The 14,412-nt window shown below is 50.2% G+C and overlaps 2 protein-coding genes across 4 annotated transcripts; both read right to left on the bottom strand.

Moving 5' to 3' along the window:
* Nucleotides 1–610: 610 nt before the first annotated feature.
* Nucleotides 611–5,396, bottom strand: SCAMP3 (secretory carrier membrane protein 3). Its single transcript, XM_010838292.1, has 9 exons — nucleotides 4,759–5,396; nucleotides 4,346–4,423; nucleotides 3,582–3,704; nucleotides 3,377–3,497; nucleotides 2,777–2,905; nucleotides 2,181–2,340; nucleotides 1,970–2,071; nucleotides 1,358–1,475; nucleotides 611–1,063 (listed from the first exon to the last, which is right to left on the bottom strand). The coding sequence occupies exons 1-9, from the start codon at nucleotides 4,822–4,824 to the stop codon at nucleotides 917–919; spliced, it is 1,044 nt and encodes a 347-aa protein (XP_010836594.1). The 5' UTR covers nucleotides 4,825–5,396; the 3' UTR covers nucleotides 611–916.
* Nucleotides 5,397–5,491: 95 nt separating this feature from the next.
* Nucleotides 5,492–14,388, bottom strand: CLK2 (CDC-like kinase 2). 3 transcript variants are annotated; one of them, XM_010838288.1, is made up of 13 exons: nucleotides 14,156–14,388; nucleotides 12,348–12,517; nucleotides 11,360–11,588; nucleotides 10,619–10,706; nucleotides 10,199–10,265; nucleotides 9,906–10,022; nucleotides 8,940–9,106; nucleotides 7,969–8,063; nucleotides 7,215–7,344; nucleotides 7,032–7,114; nucleotides 6,789–6,868; nucleotides 6,525–6,615; nucleotides 5,492–6,023 (listed from the first exon to the last, which is right to left on the bottom strand). In XM_010838288.1, the coding sequence occupies exons 2-13, from the start codon at nucleotides 12,515–12,517 to the stop codon at nucleotides 5,838–5,840; spliced, it is 1,503 nt and encodes a 500-aa protein (XP_010836590.1). In that variant the 5' UTR covers nucleotides 14,156–14,388; the 3' UTR covers nucleotides 5,492–5,837. The 3 variants fall into 3 exon arrangements, with proteins under 3 accessions (XP_010836590.1, XP_010836591.1, XP_010836593.1); XM_010838289.1 differs by having other exon boundaries at nucleotides 10,619–10,703; XM_010838291.1 differs by lacking the exons at nucleotides 10,619–10,706; nucleotides 12,348–12,517; nucleotides 14,156–14,388 and having other exon boundaries at nucleotides 11,360–11,444.
* Nucleotides 14,389–14,412: the final 24 nt, after the last annotated feature.

Here is a 14,412-nt window from a genome sequence, read left to right as displayed (position 1 = left end):
GAGGGATGGGGTGGACGGCCGGGCGAGCTGCCCGCCCCCGCTGGTCTGGCGCGGAGCTCCGGCCCCGCAGGGCCCGAGCTAAAGCTTTCGGCGCCTACTTGGGCCCCGCCCAGCCTCTCACGCCCCTCGGCCGCTGCGTTCCCAGCAGAGGTAGCGGCTCTTTCTTAAAGGAGAAAGTCATTAAAGGAGCGGGGTGGAGAGCGGAGTTCCCTGGCAGCTCCGCGATTCCACGCCCAACCGGGGACTTCCCTCCCACTTCCTGCGCCAGCCAGTGGGCTCTGCTGTCCCGCCGCCACAGCTCTCCATTTACACTAAGGCCAGGTCCGACCTTCCCTCCAGAGTCCACAATTCAGCTTCCACTCCAGTCGCCTCCACTTTATCTTCTGTAAGACCTGATACTGCTAAGTTGCTTCAGTCGTGTCCGACTCTGTGCGACCCCATAGACGGCAGCCCACCAGGCTCCCCCGTCACTGGGATTCTCTAGGCAAGAGTACTGGAGTGGGTTGCCATTTCCTTCTCCAGTGCATGAAAGTGAAAAGTGAAAGTGAAGTCGCTCAGTCGTGCCGGACTCTGTAAGCCCTAGTTCCCATTAAAATTCCAGAAACGGGCATTTGTGTTCCAGTTCCATTTTCTTTTTATTTAAATAACCGAAGCAACAGCCTTGGCACAGCAGAGGGAAGCGGGTCGGGTGTGTAGTTGTGGCAGCAGTGTGGCCTGATCAAGGCGTGGGAGGGAAGCAGTGACTGGGTCACGGTGGGCTCCCCACACCCTTAAGTCAGGTTCAGCAGTCATGGTTGTATGATTGGGGGTACTATAGTGGAGACATCAAACAGTGATGTCTCAAAGTCCCAGAGACCTCAGGGATGGGGGCTAGTCGCCTCCCTCAGTGGAAGGGCCAGGGCATCCCAGTTAGGGGTCACGGGGCCCGGAAGGCATTTTCTGCAGCCCCAGCGGCTGCATTGGCAGCTGCGGTTCGCACCGCAGGGTTGGAGAAGACACCAGCTGCAAACTCTTGCTGGGCCTTCTGAAAGCTGGCACCTGTGCGGCGATACAAAGAGTGGATCTGCAAGTAGAAAGCACAGACTTTACAGCATGTTCCAGCCACTGTTAATCCCACTCCAATCTAATACCATCACGACCACTCACCAGCCTGTAGCTCTAGCTTTTCCTTCCTGGCTCCCTACCAACACACACGCACACATACCCTACAACCCCCCACCCCCGCCCTCCGCCGCTCAGGTCCATTAGCTGAGAATCCTTCCATCTGCCTGGCCCTCCCCAGTTGCTCCTGAATGTTCCAGTCAAGTCCCCCGGGACACGTGATATCACTCTCCAGGCCCCACCTACAGCCCCTCACCCGCTTCAGCATAACAATTCCCAGCACAGCAATGCCAGTGAAGAACAGGGCAACCAGCAGCATGAGTACAGCTACAGCTGTGTTGACCTTCAGCACCACCAGGGCAGAGATCCAGCCACTGTAAGGAGGAGAAAATACACGGAAGTGAGGAGAACTGTTCAGTTAGGTCCCAGTCCTTCCAGCTTCTCCACTGGTCCCGTCTTCATCAAACCAGGGGCCGTTTCCCTGTGGGTCTGGCAACTTGCCATGCACTACAGTCCCAAACTAGTTTAATCTCAGCTTCTGAACCATCCTAGCTCTCCAAGCTCTTCCAGACATCCTCACTCCAAACAGACCTTTCTGTTGAGGATGCTTCCTCTTCAACATGTGTAAACATGTCTCCTCCAGGAAGCCTCCTCAGGCTGAGCATGTCCAGCCAGCTTTCCCTTAATCTGTCTGTTGACAGTACTGTCTGAGCTCTCTATCATGGAGGGTGTCCTGTACCCCTATTAAACCAGCATCTCCCAAGGATTAAAACCACAGTTCCTTTTTCTGAACAACTCCAGTACCCAATGCTGACTTGATCAGAAAGAGTGGGAGGAAGGGGTTAGCGTAAATTGCAGTCTCACAGACCTGAACCCCCAACCTGGGATGCCAATGGCCTGGAGGACAAACAGAACATCCTGGACGAAGAAAATGAAGAAGAAAACGAAGAAATTGAATGAACTGTCACTCCTGCAAAGAGAAAAGAATGGGAAGTGTAGGCAAAGAATCAGGGTTGTAGGAGCAGAAAGGGGCCCCTCCAAGTCCCCTCCCTGCCATCATCCCCACTGCCCCTTCTTACCGGAAAGCCTTGTACATGGGGCGATACCAGCAGACGAAGGAGCAGGGAGTGAAGAGGAGGATCCAGAGGATAGAGAGCCCAAAGCCTGAGCCATTGCTGGTCTCCACACAGAAGCTGGCCAGGCAGGCAAGAAAATTCAAAAGAAGAGCCAGAGTGCTACCTAAGGGTCAGAGGGACAGGATGATGGGTCAGTGAGAGCTCCTTCTCCGAGAAACCCACCCCACAACCCTCACCGAATGCGGCAGAGTAGGGAAAGGAAAGCAGCTTCCACCTTCATAGGATCCTCAACAGGGGAGACAACCAGCAAATCTCAACTATGTGTCATCCCATTTGCAAAGACTTTTAAAAGGATCCAGAATACATTTATGCATATGGACAAGGAGAAGGGGGAGAGAGCAAGAACGTACATTTGCTAGAAGACTGGAGAATAAGTTCTGAGTACTGTAAAAGGAGTAATCCGGAAAATGCCAGAGAAATGAGCCTTCAATGATACTTCATTCAAAGTATCTAGTTCTGGGCGAGTGAGCTCCAGGAAAAGGAATGATGTACAACTTACTGCCCATACTTTTCTTTCAAAAAGGTTTCTGACTACTCACACATCCAGAGGTAGTACATGGTGGATACTGTCTTCTGAAATTCTTGGGGGATCTCCATGGAGATGTCCTGGAAAAAGCAGGGCTGAACTGGGCAAAAAGAAGGTAGAGGAGGCCAATTGTTCTGTCGAGCTGTAAGGCACAAAAAGAGCAGGAGGGTCCCACTAGTAAGACAGAGACCAACAAATCACTCCCCCTTCCTTTTACCCCTGGATTTTTTATTTCCAATTCGAGAGTTCAGGAAGACAAGAGCAAATAGGAAAAATTATATTAGTAGTGTTTATTATGACTTTTGTTTACTATGGCTTATAACTTCTAACCACTATGCCCAGGATTTGGGCATCTATATAACTATATAGTTATCTATGTAACTTTAACCTCACAACAATCCTGTTAAACAGGTACAAACATTATTCTCATTTTACAAGTAAGGAACCTGAGGCACTCAAGATTAAGTAACTTGCCTAAGAGCTCATCCTTAATAAGCCACTGCACCCAAATTCAAACTCTGCAATCTGGCTCCAGTGCCCATGCTCTGAGCTCCTTTGTTGAGACTTCAAAGCTGTCAGATGCCCTCCGCAACCCCATCAAGGATCCACTTACTAGCTGTGCTGCCCAGGGCAGCATGCTGGAGTTCTCGCTCCCTTCGGTCCAACTCCTCTGCCTTTCGGTTGAGCTCCTCCTGTTTCTTTAGCAGCTCAGCTGTGGCTGCTGCAGTTGAAGCCTGCCCAGTAAGAGCAGCCGGAAATGTGAGTCCTGAACCACAGGGATGCCCTCTCCCCACACCCCTACCTATACGCCCCCCTACCTGGGTGCTGTAGGAGCCATAGTTCTTGGGTTCTGTGGGGCTGAGTTTTCTTGAGGACTGCAAGGGTGGAGCTGAGGGTGGAGCTATCGGAACAGGGGCAGGAGGCTCATAGCTTGGTGGTGGCTGTTGAGTTTGGAAAAGACCTTAAGCGTCATCTAGTCCCCCATAACACAGGAGGCTAGAGTCTACTTGAATACCTTTAGACCTAAAACTCATTACCTAAAGTGGCAGCCCTTCCCCCAATTAGAAAGCTAATTATTGTGTTTATATCATAGAACTCTAATAACTTCCAGCTACCCTCACATCAAGTTCCTTAGCCAAGATTCAAAGCACTCATCTACGAAATCAACCTCCTTAAACTTTTAAAAAACTCTTACATTTTTATATTCCAGTGAGACAACCAGGTCTAGTTTTCTTCATCCCTTGCTTTCTAATTGTGTACCTAGGCATACTTTGTTTTCTCAACTCCAACCAAGCCCATCCCTTTTCATCTTTAAAAAAGCCTCCCCAGACAGGGTCTTCATCAGGCCCTGATAGAATCCAGGTAATCCCAAGACTGACATTTAGAACTCAAACTGAGATCTCTGGCCTTGATGTCTTTAGATGGGTTAGGCATCCCATGGCAGACTGGCCTCTTCCAGGGAGCCAAGATCACGGTGCTTCTTCCTTCTTTTGCGTGCAGAAAAGTCCCCTGGACCTCAACACAGTGGCCTTGTTGGCATACCCTACCCTTCCCGGGCTTCCTGTGCTCTCCAGAATCTCACCTCCCGGGTCTCAAAAGGGTTGTAGACGTCAAGAGTAGCATAGTGCGTGCTGGGTCGATGCTGGATCACAGCTGGGTCCTGTGGGCAGAGAACTGCGGCTCAGTTGGCACCTGGTGCCTCTGCGGGAACTCATAGGGGCCTCTTCTCAATTGCTGTGGCTCCAAGAACTGCAGCTTGAGGCCACGCTGTTGTCCCAATATATCTGCCCCCAACCTTTCACCCCACACTACCAGTACCAGCGCCTTAAGGGGCAGGGCCCGCCCCCCAAGGATGCTCACTGGTTTGGAGTCGTCGTCACACCCACGTGGCGGCCCTTTCTCGGATCAAATGTCACGAACAGGAATACAAGTTAGCCCGACCCTCTAGAACCGAGAAACCACCCCAGCCGCCTAAAAGAGGCCGGCGCAAGTCACCTGAAAGGGGTTGTCAAGCTCGCCGGGCTCGGCGAAAGGGTTTCCACCGTCTCTGCCTTGAGCCATGTTTGCAACTTCGGCTTGGGCCGCCCCCTGCCCTCCACGCCCCTGCCGCGGCAGTGGCGGCGGCAGCGGCTCTCAGAGCTCCCTCCGCTCCGCTCTTCTCGGTCCGCCCCGCTTCCCTGTGCACGGATTGGTTGTACCGACCGGAAGGGTCACAAGGATCCCCGCAGCAGCAGCGAGTTGCGCCTGCGTCTCGAATAAAGGAAAAGAAGGAAGTACCCCACGTGACATCTCTAACTCTGTCTCAGTAGCCAAGTACCGCCCCTTCCCGACGTAACTTCCTTCGATTAACGAACTACACATCCCAGTAGGCCTCGCGTTAGAATCGCGATCCGTCCTAGCCTTCGCAAGAGAAGTATGATGGGAGTCCTCAGACCGGTGGTGGCGGTATCCCAGGAGCCCAGTTCAGGAAGTTTTTTATCTGCATTTCTGACCCTACCCTGGGGCCCAGCTATACTAACCGAACCTCTTTCCCAAACCTCATTATTCCAGATCAAATATGTGCTAACTTTACAACCCTTTCTTACAGTCAAATGTTACCCACCCATCGCTCAGATAAACTGGTAGCCTGAGGTTAATTTTGAAGGGTAAGATGGGACTCCCTTCGTTGCCAATCTAATCATCCCACCACCCCAGCACCTCCAAACCTCAAACTCCAGGGATGGGGGTCGGGTGAAGCACATCATTTTATTTCACAAAGACTGTACAAAATTCCTTATAAAACATGGTGTAGATGCCTTCTGGTTACCTCATTCTGCCCAGATCCAACTCAGCTGTTGAAGGGGCAGGTGAGGGTGGGAAGAGTGTGAAATGGAATAGCATTATGTACAAGGCAGGGGTTGAAGCGGTGGTACAAGTTCTTTCATATTTACACTATTTCACATATTCACAGGTACATAGGGAGCCAGGAGGAAGGAGTGAGCTCCGGCTCTGTTCTCTTGTATAAAAAAGCACCAGTGTCCTGGACTGGACACCCACTGCTGTTAAGAGACACAGGGGTGCCCAGGGACAGATCGTCACCGACTGATATCTCGACTGGAGTCCCACAACTTGGCGTTAGGTGGCTCAGCCCGAAGGCGGGCGAAGAAAGGGTGTTGAAGGGCTTCGCCCAAGGTCAGCCGCTTGGCAGGTTCATACTCTAGCATGCTTTCAATCAGATCGAAGAGCTGGTGGTGTTCCTCTGCCTCTGAGGTCAAATACCGCTGGTGGTGGAGGGCAGGAAAAAGGTGAGGCACGGTGCCTTGTAAGCCCCGCCTTCTTCAAGGCCCTAGCTTTCAATCCTCAAGGACCAAGGCTCTGCTCGTGACCATATGATGCTACTTGACTAGGACCACACCAGGGCCATTTCTGATGTTACAGCTCAACTTGCCTTCCCACTAGCACAATTATTCCTTCATACTCTCTGAAAGTTCTACTTATTTTTATCCTTGACAACTTCATGAATCTTCTTTAGCTCAATAAAATGTAAGCTCTTCAAAGGCAGTTTATTTTCTCTGGTTGGCTCAAGAAATAAATGGCTATCTAACCTCATTCCTTCCATAAAACCACTCCCTTTCTCTCCTATCAACAAAAGATGTCTTCTTTCAGTTTTCCTCCCCTTGTTTCCTAACTCTTTGCTTGTGAAAGGCATTCCAGGGGCAAAACACCTTAAGAAGGAAGGGACCTCTGGGTGGTGGGCACTATTCACTCCCAGTCCGGCTCACCCGAAGTGGTTTGCAGTTTTCTCGAACGTAGCGCCCAGCTGATGTGTTCTCATCCCAATCCAGGCGACCCCGATAAAAATATTTCTGCTTCCTAGAGGGGAAGGGGGAAGTTAAGGAATCAGGAGGTTCCTCTTGTTATGGGATTTCTCCCATCTGAAAGTAGCTGAGGGCAAGCCAGGTGTTGAAGACAAAAGAAAACGTGATAGAGACCAATTCTGTGGCGAGAAAAGGAGAAGGGTTACATTCCTCCCACTCCAGGTTCACCTTGTCTTTCGGATCATCCGGGAAGGGATGGGACCCAAGATCCTTTCCATCATGGCTAGATGCTCTCTGTTGTCATGGGTCTGGGAAACAAAGACAGAACTGAGCAAGGGACTGAGAAGGGATACTGGGGTCTAGCTGTTAGGAAGCTAAACAATGTGGAGGAATGAGCAGGCAGATTCTCAGCAGAGAAGGAAATCAGGTAGATGAATGCCTGGTGGTCTCATAAGACACCCAACCACTTACTTGGAAGAGGGTGAAGCCAACATAGTATTCGAAGATGATACAGCCTATACTCCACACATCACAAGGCTGAGACCAGCCCAACTCTAGGTAAGGATGGGAAGGAAAGGTATTATGAGGCTCGGGGCCCCCCTCACCACCATACCACCTCACATACTTGGACAAGATTGTCCTTCCCCCTCTTACCAAGAATGACCTCTGGCGCTCGATAATGGCGGGTGGAGACAATGGTACTATGGTGCTCATGGTCGAAGGTGGCACTGCCAAAGTCTACTACCCGCACAGCTGTGCTCTTCACACTGCGCTCATCCCGCTTCTAGGAGGCAAAGCAGGAAAAACATGAACCTCTGCACCGAGACTGAGAGAAAAAACAGACCAAGATTCTGCTGCTATTCTCTAAAGTGCTTCTGAGCCTTAAAAAACCAACTCTGACCTCCTGCCTGCTCCCACACATGTCTTCTGCTTTTACAGCCTCCCCCATATCCATCAGATTACTTTAGGAATGGGGGAGAAAGAGGATTTAGGAGTAACTATAGAATAGCATGCATCTGAAGAGTATACCTAAGTGACTGGTATACAGTTTTTCGATAATATATAGCAGATAGCAAAGTGAGGAATAGCTTCCTTAGCTGAGATCCCCTTGATCTCCAGTTAGTCAACAGAGCTGAGCTTTCCTTACAGAAAAGAAACCAAACCAAGAACCTTGTAAGCATTTTCATTATACAGGAAAGTTAACTGAAGTTCTGCTTCCAAATTCTCTTTGAATCTAAATCTTAAATCTTTCCCTTTCCATCTATTTTGGTATTCCGTTTTTTTCAGAGCCAGAGCAGAAAGTGTGGGAGAAAAAAGTAAAAGGGAGGACAAAAAGGGCTAAGAGAAAGGCAAAGTGGCGATGGCCACCTGAGCGCACTGGCCAAGGGACAGACCCTGTCCACCTTACCTTCTCTAGGTTGTAGGTGAGCTCATAGTCCGAATTCACAAACAGAATATTTTCAGGCTTGAGGTCCGTATGTGTCAGCTTGTTATCATGGAGGACTGCAGAGGAGAAGGCCAGGTCAGGGTTGGTCCAGGTGGCCAGAATTACCTACTACCAGCTGACCCCAAGCTTGGTCACCTAGCTCAAAGCTGGTGAGGAGGCAGGTCCGGAAGCACTTGGCTGCTTTCTGCTCTACTTCCAAATGAAATGCCTAGTCTAACAAACTCTACGCTTATTAACATAGTTACATATATATTTCTCAACCAATGTATAAAGATGGTTTGCTATGGTTTTTTCCTTCCCCTGGTCACACCTCGTGATATGCAGGGATCTTACTTCCCTAACCAAGGGCTGAACCCTGCAACAGAGCGTGGAGTCTTAACCAGTGGACTATCACAGAAGTCCCTATGAGTTATATCTTTGTGCTTTAACGTGTGTCTATCTGACTCCTGTGAATTTACTTCTGTGAAACTGTATTATTCTGATGACTGAGGAGGATGTATGTACTAGTCTGAATTCTCAACCTGGAGCCTTGGCTACCCCCTGCTCCCAGGTGGCTTGCTGAGAGCAGAGGGCACCTCAACTCCAGATGAATGCAAACCTCTAGCTCGAGGACTCTGTCTGTCTCCTTGTGCTTAGTGCCTGACTTACTTTCCCAAAGGGGAGCGAAGAAAAAGAGAGGTAATTAAGAGCTCTGACTTCAAATGCTTTCTTTTCTAGCTCCTGCTAGGTTGAACGTGGAGGAGAAGCCATCAGTGATGACAACAGTGAAGGAGTTAAGTCAGAAGAGGAAGAGATGCCAACACGACAGTGAATAGAAGAACTGCAGATTATCGAGTCGACTGTTTAGGGGCTTCACCAGTGTACAACTGAGACCAGAGAGGTCCAGTGGAGGAAGGGGCTGCCCCGAGTCCGCCCTGACCCACCCCACTCACACTTGACGGCCTGGCACAGCTGGAAGGCCATGTGGCGCACTTGGTGGATGGGGTAGGGCAGGTAGTTGTTGTCTTTGAGGAAATCGAAGGTGCTAAGGCCCAGAAGCTCAAAGGAGATACACATGTGGCCATGGTAGTCAAACCAGTCAAACATCTGGACACAGAGGCTGGGAAAAGAGATGGAAGGGGGATGTCTGATGAGCTCCCATCTGTCCACCACCCCTCCAACAAAGAAGGACTACTGCTGCTGATTGCACATACTTGGATAAAAACATGCCAGCTATTATCACCAAGAAAATTCAGTTCAACTACAGAATGGCCTTTCTGGCAGACCCAGGAAGAGAAGTACTACTTGACAAACTTCAAACCATTTTCCTGCAACATTTCAAATAGTTAAACAGGAGCTGCTGAGTGCCAGGCTCCAGTGTGGACCCTGAATTGTCAAACTGCCACTCCATCAACACGACCCCAGCTCCCGCTCTTGAAATTCACTCACCATCAGCCATCTCTGGGCCCATGTTTACACCTACTTATGTCTTTCAGTAATCCTCTTAAATTTTACATTATGCAATGTGTGTGAACAGAAAGACTACACATAAACACCTGCAACTTCATCAGCATAGTTCTATTAAAATTTAAAGTACTTTTTTGATGAAAAATGTTGATTCTCAGTCTTAGGGCCATTTCCAGGGCACATTCCTACAAAGGTCATCCTGAGTTGGAATTCAACTGCAGAGCAATCTAACTGTCCTCAGAACAAGGGGAATGGATTACAGAATGTCACAGACTCTCCCTTCCTGCCCCTCCTTCCTTCCTTTCAGTAACAGTAATGTTCTACTACTCTACGATGATGAACAGAAGATGAGACAGTCTACAACGCCTCTGCCTGTCTAGTCCATGTTGGGAAGGTTTTCCCATCTTGAGGTGTAGCCTCTCAGATGCCCCACATATTCCAGCACCACTTACTTCTTGTTGTCAGGGTCCTTCTCATTGATTTTCTCCAGCACATTGATTTCTAGGCGAGCTGCTTCCTTGTACTTTTCCACATTTTTAATGATCTTCAGGGCAACCCGAGCCCCACCCCTACAGGATGGCAGGAAAGGCTTTTGCTGGAATCTCAAGAATATCTAAGAATGAACAGGGCTGCCTGGGGATTAAGAAATCCTATCTTTGGCTCATTAACCAAAAAAAGCCCCAGATAACCCTCACTACCTCTTTATGGCTAGCAGGTGTGGAGTCTGGAATGGGCTGACATTTACCTGCGATGGTCAACACACTGTACAACTCGGCCGAAGGTCCCCTCTCCCAAGGTGCTTACAATTTCATCTGAAATGAAAAAAGCAGGGTGGGGGAGAAGGGGGGAAGAAAGGGTGGGGAATGAGTTCAGTTTGAAGAAAAAAGGGCACAGCAATCTGGGGTGAGGAGATGAAGGAAGGGGGAACAGATACAGATGGTCACAGGGGAAGAAAACCCCTGCGTGATTCCCACCACCTTTAACCCAGGGGCCATGAGAGCTGGGAGTGGACAGCAGAGGTCAATTCTCAACAGCAACTCAAACCACCCAGATAAACAACACCACTGAGAAAAGGCAAAAGAGGCTGTGGCTTGGGTTGGCTCAGGACGTTAGGATGGCTATGGGACCATTACAGGCTATAGGATTGTTACGATTTGGCTTGTACATCGCTCTTGTAGCCAGTCCCCGACGTGGTAGATGAGGTGGCCCTCAGCGTCGTCCTCTACACTCTTGGCTCTCCGGCTGCTGTGCTGCTGTCGGGGGCGGGGGGGGTCGGAGCAAGCCAGGTGTCGGAGCGGGGGCCGGAGGGAGGCGGGGTGGGTGGTGGAGGGGTCACCGGTCACAGGCGCCCAGCCAGGGGGGACAGACAATGATGGGGGACAGTGGAAGGGAACACGTCAGATGCAGTAAGGCGGATCGGGGTGAGAAGAGAGAGCGGCGCGCAATCCCAAGTCCCCAAACCCAAAATGGGAACGGGGAGAGGCACGGGCAGAGCGGAGAAGTGGTGTTGTTGCCAATGTCACCCACAACCCCATGCTCTACACGGTGCCCTTCCAGGCAGGCACAGGTCTCCCCTTGCTCCCACCCAAGCCCACCTGCTGAGGGGGCCAGAGTCCAGGGCTTGGGGGAAAAAGGCTGTTCAAAAGCAAGGTCCCCATTAGAAAATGGAGGCCTCTCGGGGGTGGAAGAGCTGCTCCCAACACAATAAGCCCAGCATGCCAGGGAGGGCACGGGGATTCACAAATGCTCTGTGCCCATTCACCTCCGAAGCAGATTCAGGGCCCTCCAAGAGCTGGAGAGCTTCCAAGCGAGCACCTCAGTGTTCATGCCCCAATGTTCCTCACTTACCGGGGTCCCAGAGGGCTGAAGAAGAGTGGGGAGAGGAAGGGCCTGGGCTAGCACTCACCGAAGACGAACGGCTGAATGTCCGGCTGCGCCGTCTCCGCCGTCGGTGCTTCCTACGGCTGCTGCGCTGGCTGCGGTAACTGCTGTTCTCCCGATGGTACTCATAGGAATGCCGGTAGTCTGTGTCATAGTAGGCTTCTCCCCGATCTCGGCTGTAGTCGTTGCGCCTGTAGCTGCCACAGTATCGCCGGTCATACGCCCTCCGATCGGATGAACGATCATCATAGCTGCTGTTGGACAACACACATCCTAATTAGGTGCATCTGTTCAGGTCACAGTCCTTGCCATACCATTTAACGAGGTCCCCCCTCACTGAGGAAAAGCAGTACCGTGAGAAAAGTAGTTCTCACACACTCAAGCCACTCTGAGAGGAACAAGAGCCAGGGCAGTGAAGTAACTAAGCACAGAGGATGATCCCCACATCTGCACATCACCGTAACCTCTAAAAAGACACCTGCGGGACAACTCCTCCTGAGGGCCTCCTCCTCTCCTCCAGAGATGTAATGGCATGAAGAGCTGTTTCTTTCTCAAGCCATTTCTGACTGACATGCAGCTTTGCTCCGAACAATCCTTAACCCATCCCTTCCACTGAACATGTGGCTGACTTATTAAAACCATGGAGACCTAACTCTGTTTTATCTATTAACTGATAAGTCATCTCAAGTTCCTAGTCCTTTGCATTTGCTTTCCCTTTGCCTACAACACTTCTCTTGTCATTCAGACAAGCTTAGATGCCACGTTCTCTGGGAAGTTTTCCCTGATTTATACATCTTGCCCCACTGCAATCAAACCTGCTGGAGGCTTCCTTAGCCCCTTTCAAACATACTTCCTCTACGATAACATTCTTAACACCACAGTGTAAATGGTGTTTACACAGTGTAAATAAGCATCACGTAATATTAGCTACTTAGGTTGAAACTGATAAATATTTGTTGAATAAACAAATAAGTGAGTGGGTCTAATTTGAGTTTTTCTTCCTGAAGCCTCACCTTCGGGAACGGACATGGTAACTGTCTTCCCGTCGGCGCCGCCGCGTACGGTCACTGCTGCTTGACCAGGAGCGGCTTCTTCGTCGCTTATGCTTTCGGCTCCGATAATGCTCATGGTAACTCCCTCTGCTGCCTCTCTCAGAAGAGTGGTACCTTCGAGGATGAGGCATCTGTAAGGATAGGGAAAGGAGAAATAGTAGGGGCAGGATCTGAGTTTTCCGAAATCCCCTCCAAGGACTGGCTGCCCTAGAAATGCTGTTTTCTGTTCTTCAATTCCAACTTTTTTTTTTTTTTTTTTTTAAACCACTCACAACTCCTCAGTCTTCCTCTGGGCTTACAATTTCTCCTTGATAAAGTAGTATACTAACTCTGGTTGAAAACTTTAGGAATCTTCCTCCTACTCAGCTCATTGTTCTGATTTTCCTCAAACAGGGTCTCATGATGACACTCAGGTCTGGGCCACAGCTCATTACAGGTGAGACTGTGCAACTCACGAAGACTGCAACAATTCATCCTTGGCTGGTATCTAGGGTAGATCTGTGGCATTCTGAGTTCCTCACAACTCAAAGAGAATAATGATTTACTATACAATATTATCACAAATGTTTTACAATTACTCAAAGTGTAGATTATCTCCCCAAATAGGCCATCCATGTCCTGAGGGCAGGAATCCAGTTTCCCAGGTTTCCAGGTATAGTTGTGTAAACCAAATATAAGTAAGTTTCAGGAATCTGGGTTTGGCCCTTTGAACTATCTCAATCATTTCTCACATCACTGGCCAAATCTCCCATAGTCTTAATACAATACAGGAGGCTCCAGGCTGCAGTCAGCTTCACATCCAGCCTCCCCTCTTTTGTGCTTACTAAGTACAGAATAACTGATGTTTAATTAATACCAGCACCAGTAAACTAAGTTGGCCACCTTTCAGTGATTGGATTGAAATGGCATGATGCACAAACTCTTTTTTTTTCCTTCAAGGAAAGAATCAGAGAGAAGTCAGTCAAAATCAGGGAAGATGAGACTAGGAGGACAGAATGAGATAAATCCAAAAATAGCAGGGACATAAGTCTTCTTGGGTGGGTGGGGGTTTTTCAGCATTAGGTGCAGAAAAGGCTTAAGAGGCTCCAACATCTGGCTCCCATTTTGAGCTACTTCTCAAATTGAGGAGGAGGGTGGCATTCGATTCATTCTTGGCCCAATAGTGCTTAAGGCAACCAAGAAGATGCAAACACACTATTCTAACAGGTAATCCAAGTGTGCTTAGGACAGCCACACAAATGTCATCTTATCACATACACACTGCCACCAAAGTTCCTCACAGGCTTTCCTTCTCCCCATCCCCCAAGTATCTCCAGCCTACAACCTTTCTCAACTTCTTTTATCAATTTTTTCCCCTTTCTCACTTAGAAAATCCAGAACTCACTCCTGAAGTCAAACTCTCTCCTTACCCTCCAAGTGACACGACGGTTCTCTGGTCCAACTTTGATATTCTGCTCTTTCTCATCTCTGAAACCACTCCTATTCGCACTCCATCACTCCTTCTCCTACTTTGATCTCTCCCAACTTCCCTACTGGTCTTCCCAAAATACATCTAAGGCAGATCGACCTTCCACCTCATCTTCCTACACTGCACCTCTGCCACTTTCCAGGTTTCAGCCCCTAGAAATGGGGCTCTAGAATGGGGCTTTTCAGCCCCTCTCCTAATCTCGTCCGGGGCCCTTGCCCCCAGTCCAATCTTCTCTCCGCCCGCCCCACGGTCGCCGCCATCTTTCCGCGCGGCCCCGCGGCCCGCCAGCCCGCGCGCTCACCGTTCTGGCGGCGAGGCCCGTGCGCTTGTCCCACAGGAAGTCCGTGATGGCGGCGGCACTGCGGCCGGAGTCCCGGCACCCCCGGGCGACGAAGTGCGGCTCCACCCCCCAACCCGAGACCCTGGGACCTCCCGCCTAGTTCCCGGGCTCCGCTCCAGTCCCTCCCGCCCCGGCTCCGTCCCCGCCCCCAGGATTCGCTTGGCGCCGCTCGCACCGCCCCCGCCCGGGGCCCGATCCCTGGGGGCGGGGACGGAGCC

Source organism: Bison bison, unplaced genomic scaffold (genome assembly GCF_000754665.1).
Source record: "Bison bison bison isolate TAMUID 2011002044 unplaced genomic scaffold, Bison_UMD1.0 scf7180017864093, whole genome shotgun sequence".
Taxonomy (NCBI): Eukaryota; Metazoa; Chordata; class Mammalia; order Artiodactyla; family Bovidae; genus Bison; species Bison bison.
Note: the sequence above shows the minus strand (reverse complement) of the source record. Positions and strands in the feature narration are given on the sequence as shown.

Bases quoted from the DNA above. Each gene is read 5' to 3' on its own strand.
- SCAMP3 (XM_010838292.1), bottom strand. From the start codon at position 4,824: ATGGCTCAAGGCAGAGACGGTGGAAACCCTTTCGCCGAGCCCGGCGAG. The intron at 3,705-4,345 runs GTGAGATTCTGG...CAAACTCAACAG, and splicing joins ACCCTTTTGAGACCCGGGAG to CCACCACCAAGCTATGAGCC. The intron at 2,072-2,180 runs GTAAGAAGGGGC...TTCTCTTTGCAG, and splicing joins CCCATGTACAAGGCTTTCCG to GAGTGACAGTTCATTCAATT.
- CLK2 (XM_010838288.1), bottom strand. From the start codon at position 12,517: ATGCCTCATCCTCGAAGGTACCACTCTTCTGAGAGAGGCAGCAGAGGG. The intron at 8,064-8,939 runs GTGAGTGGGGTG...TCTCCTCTGCAG, and splicing joins GCTGTGCCAGGCCGTCAAGT to TCCTCCATGATAACAAGCTG. The intron at 6,024-6,524 runs GTGAGCCGGACT...CTCCACCACCAG, and splicing joins AAAACTGCAAACCACTTCGG to CGGTATTTGACCTCAGAGGC.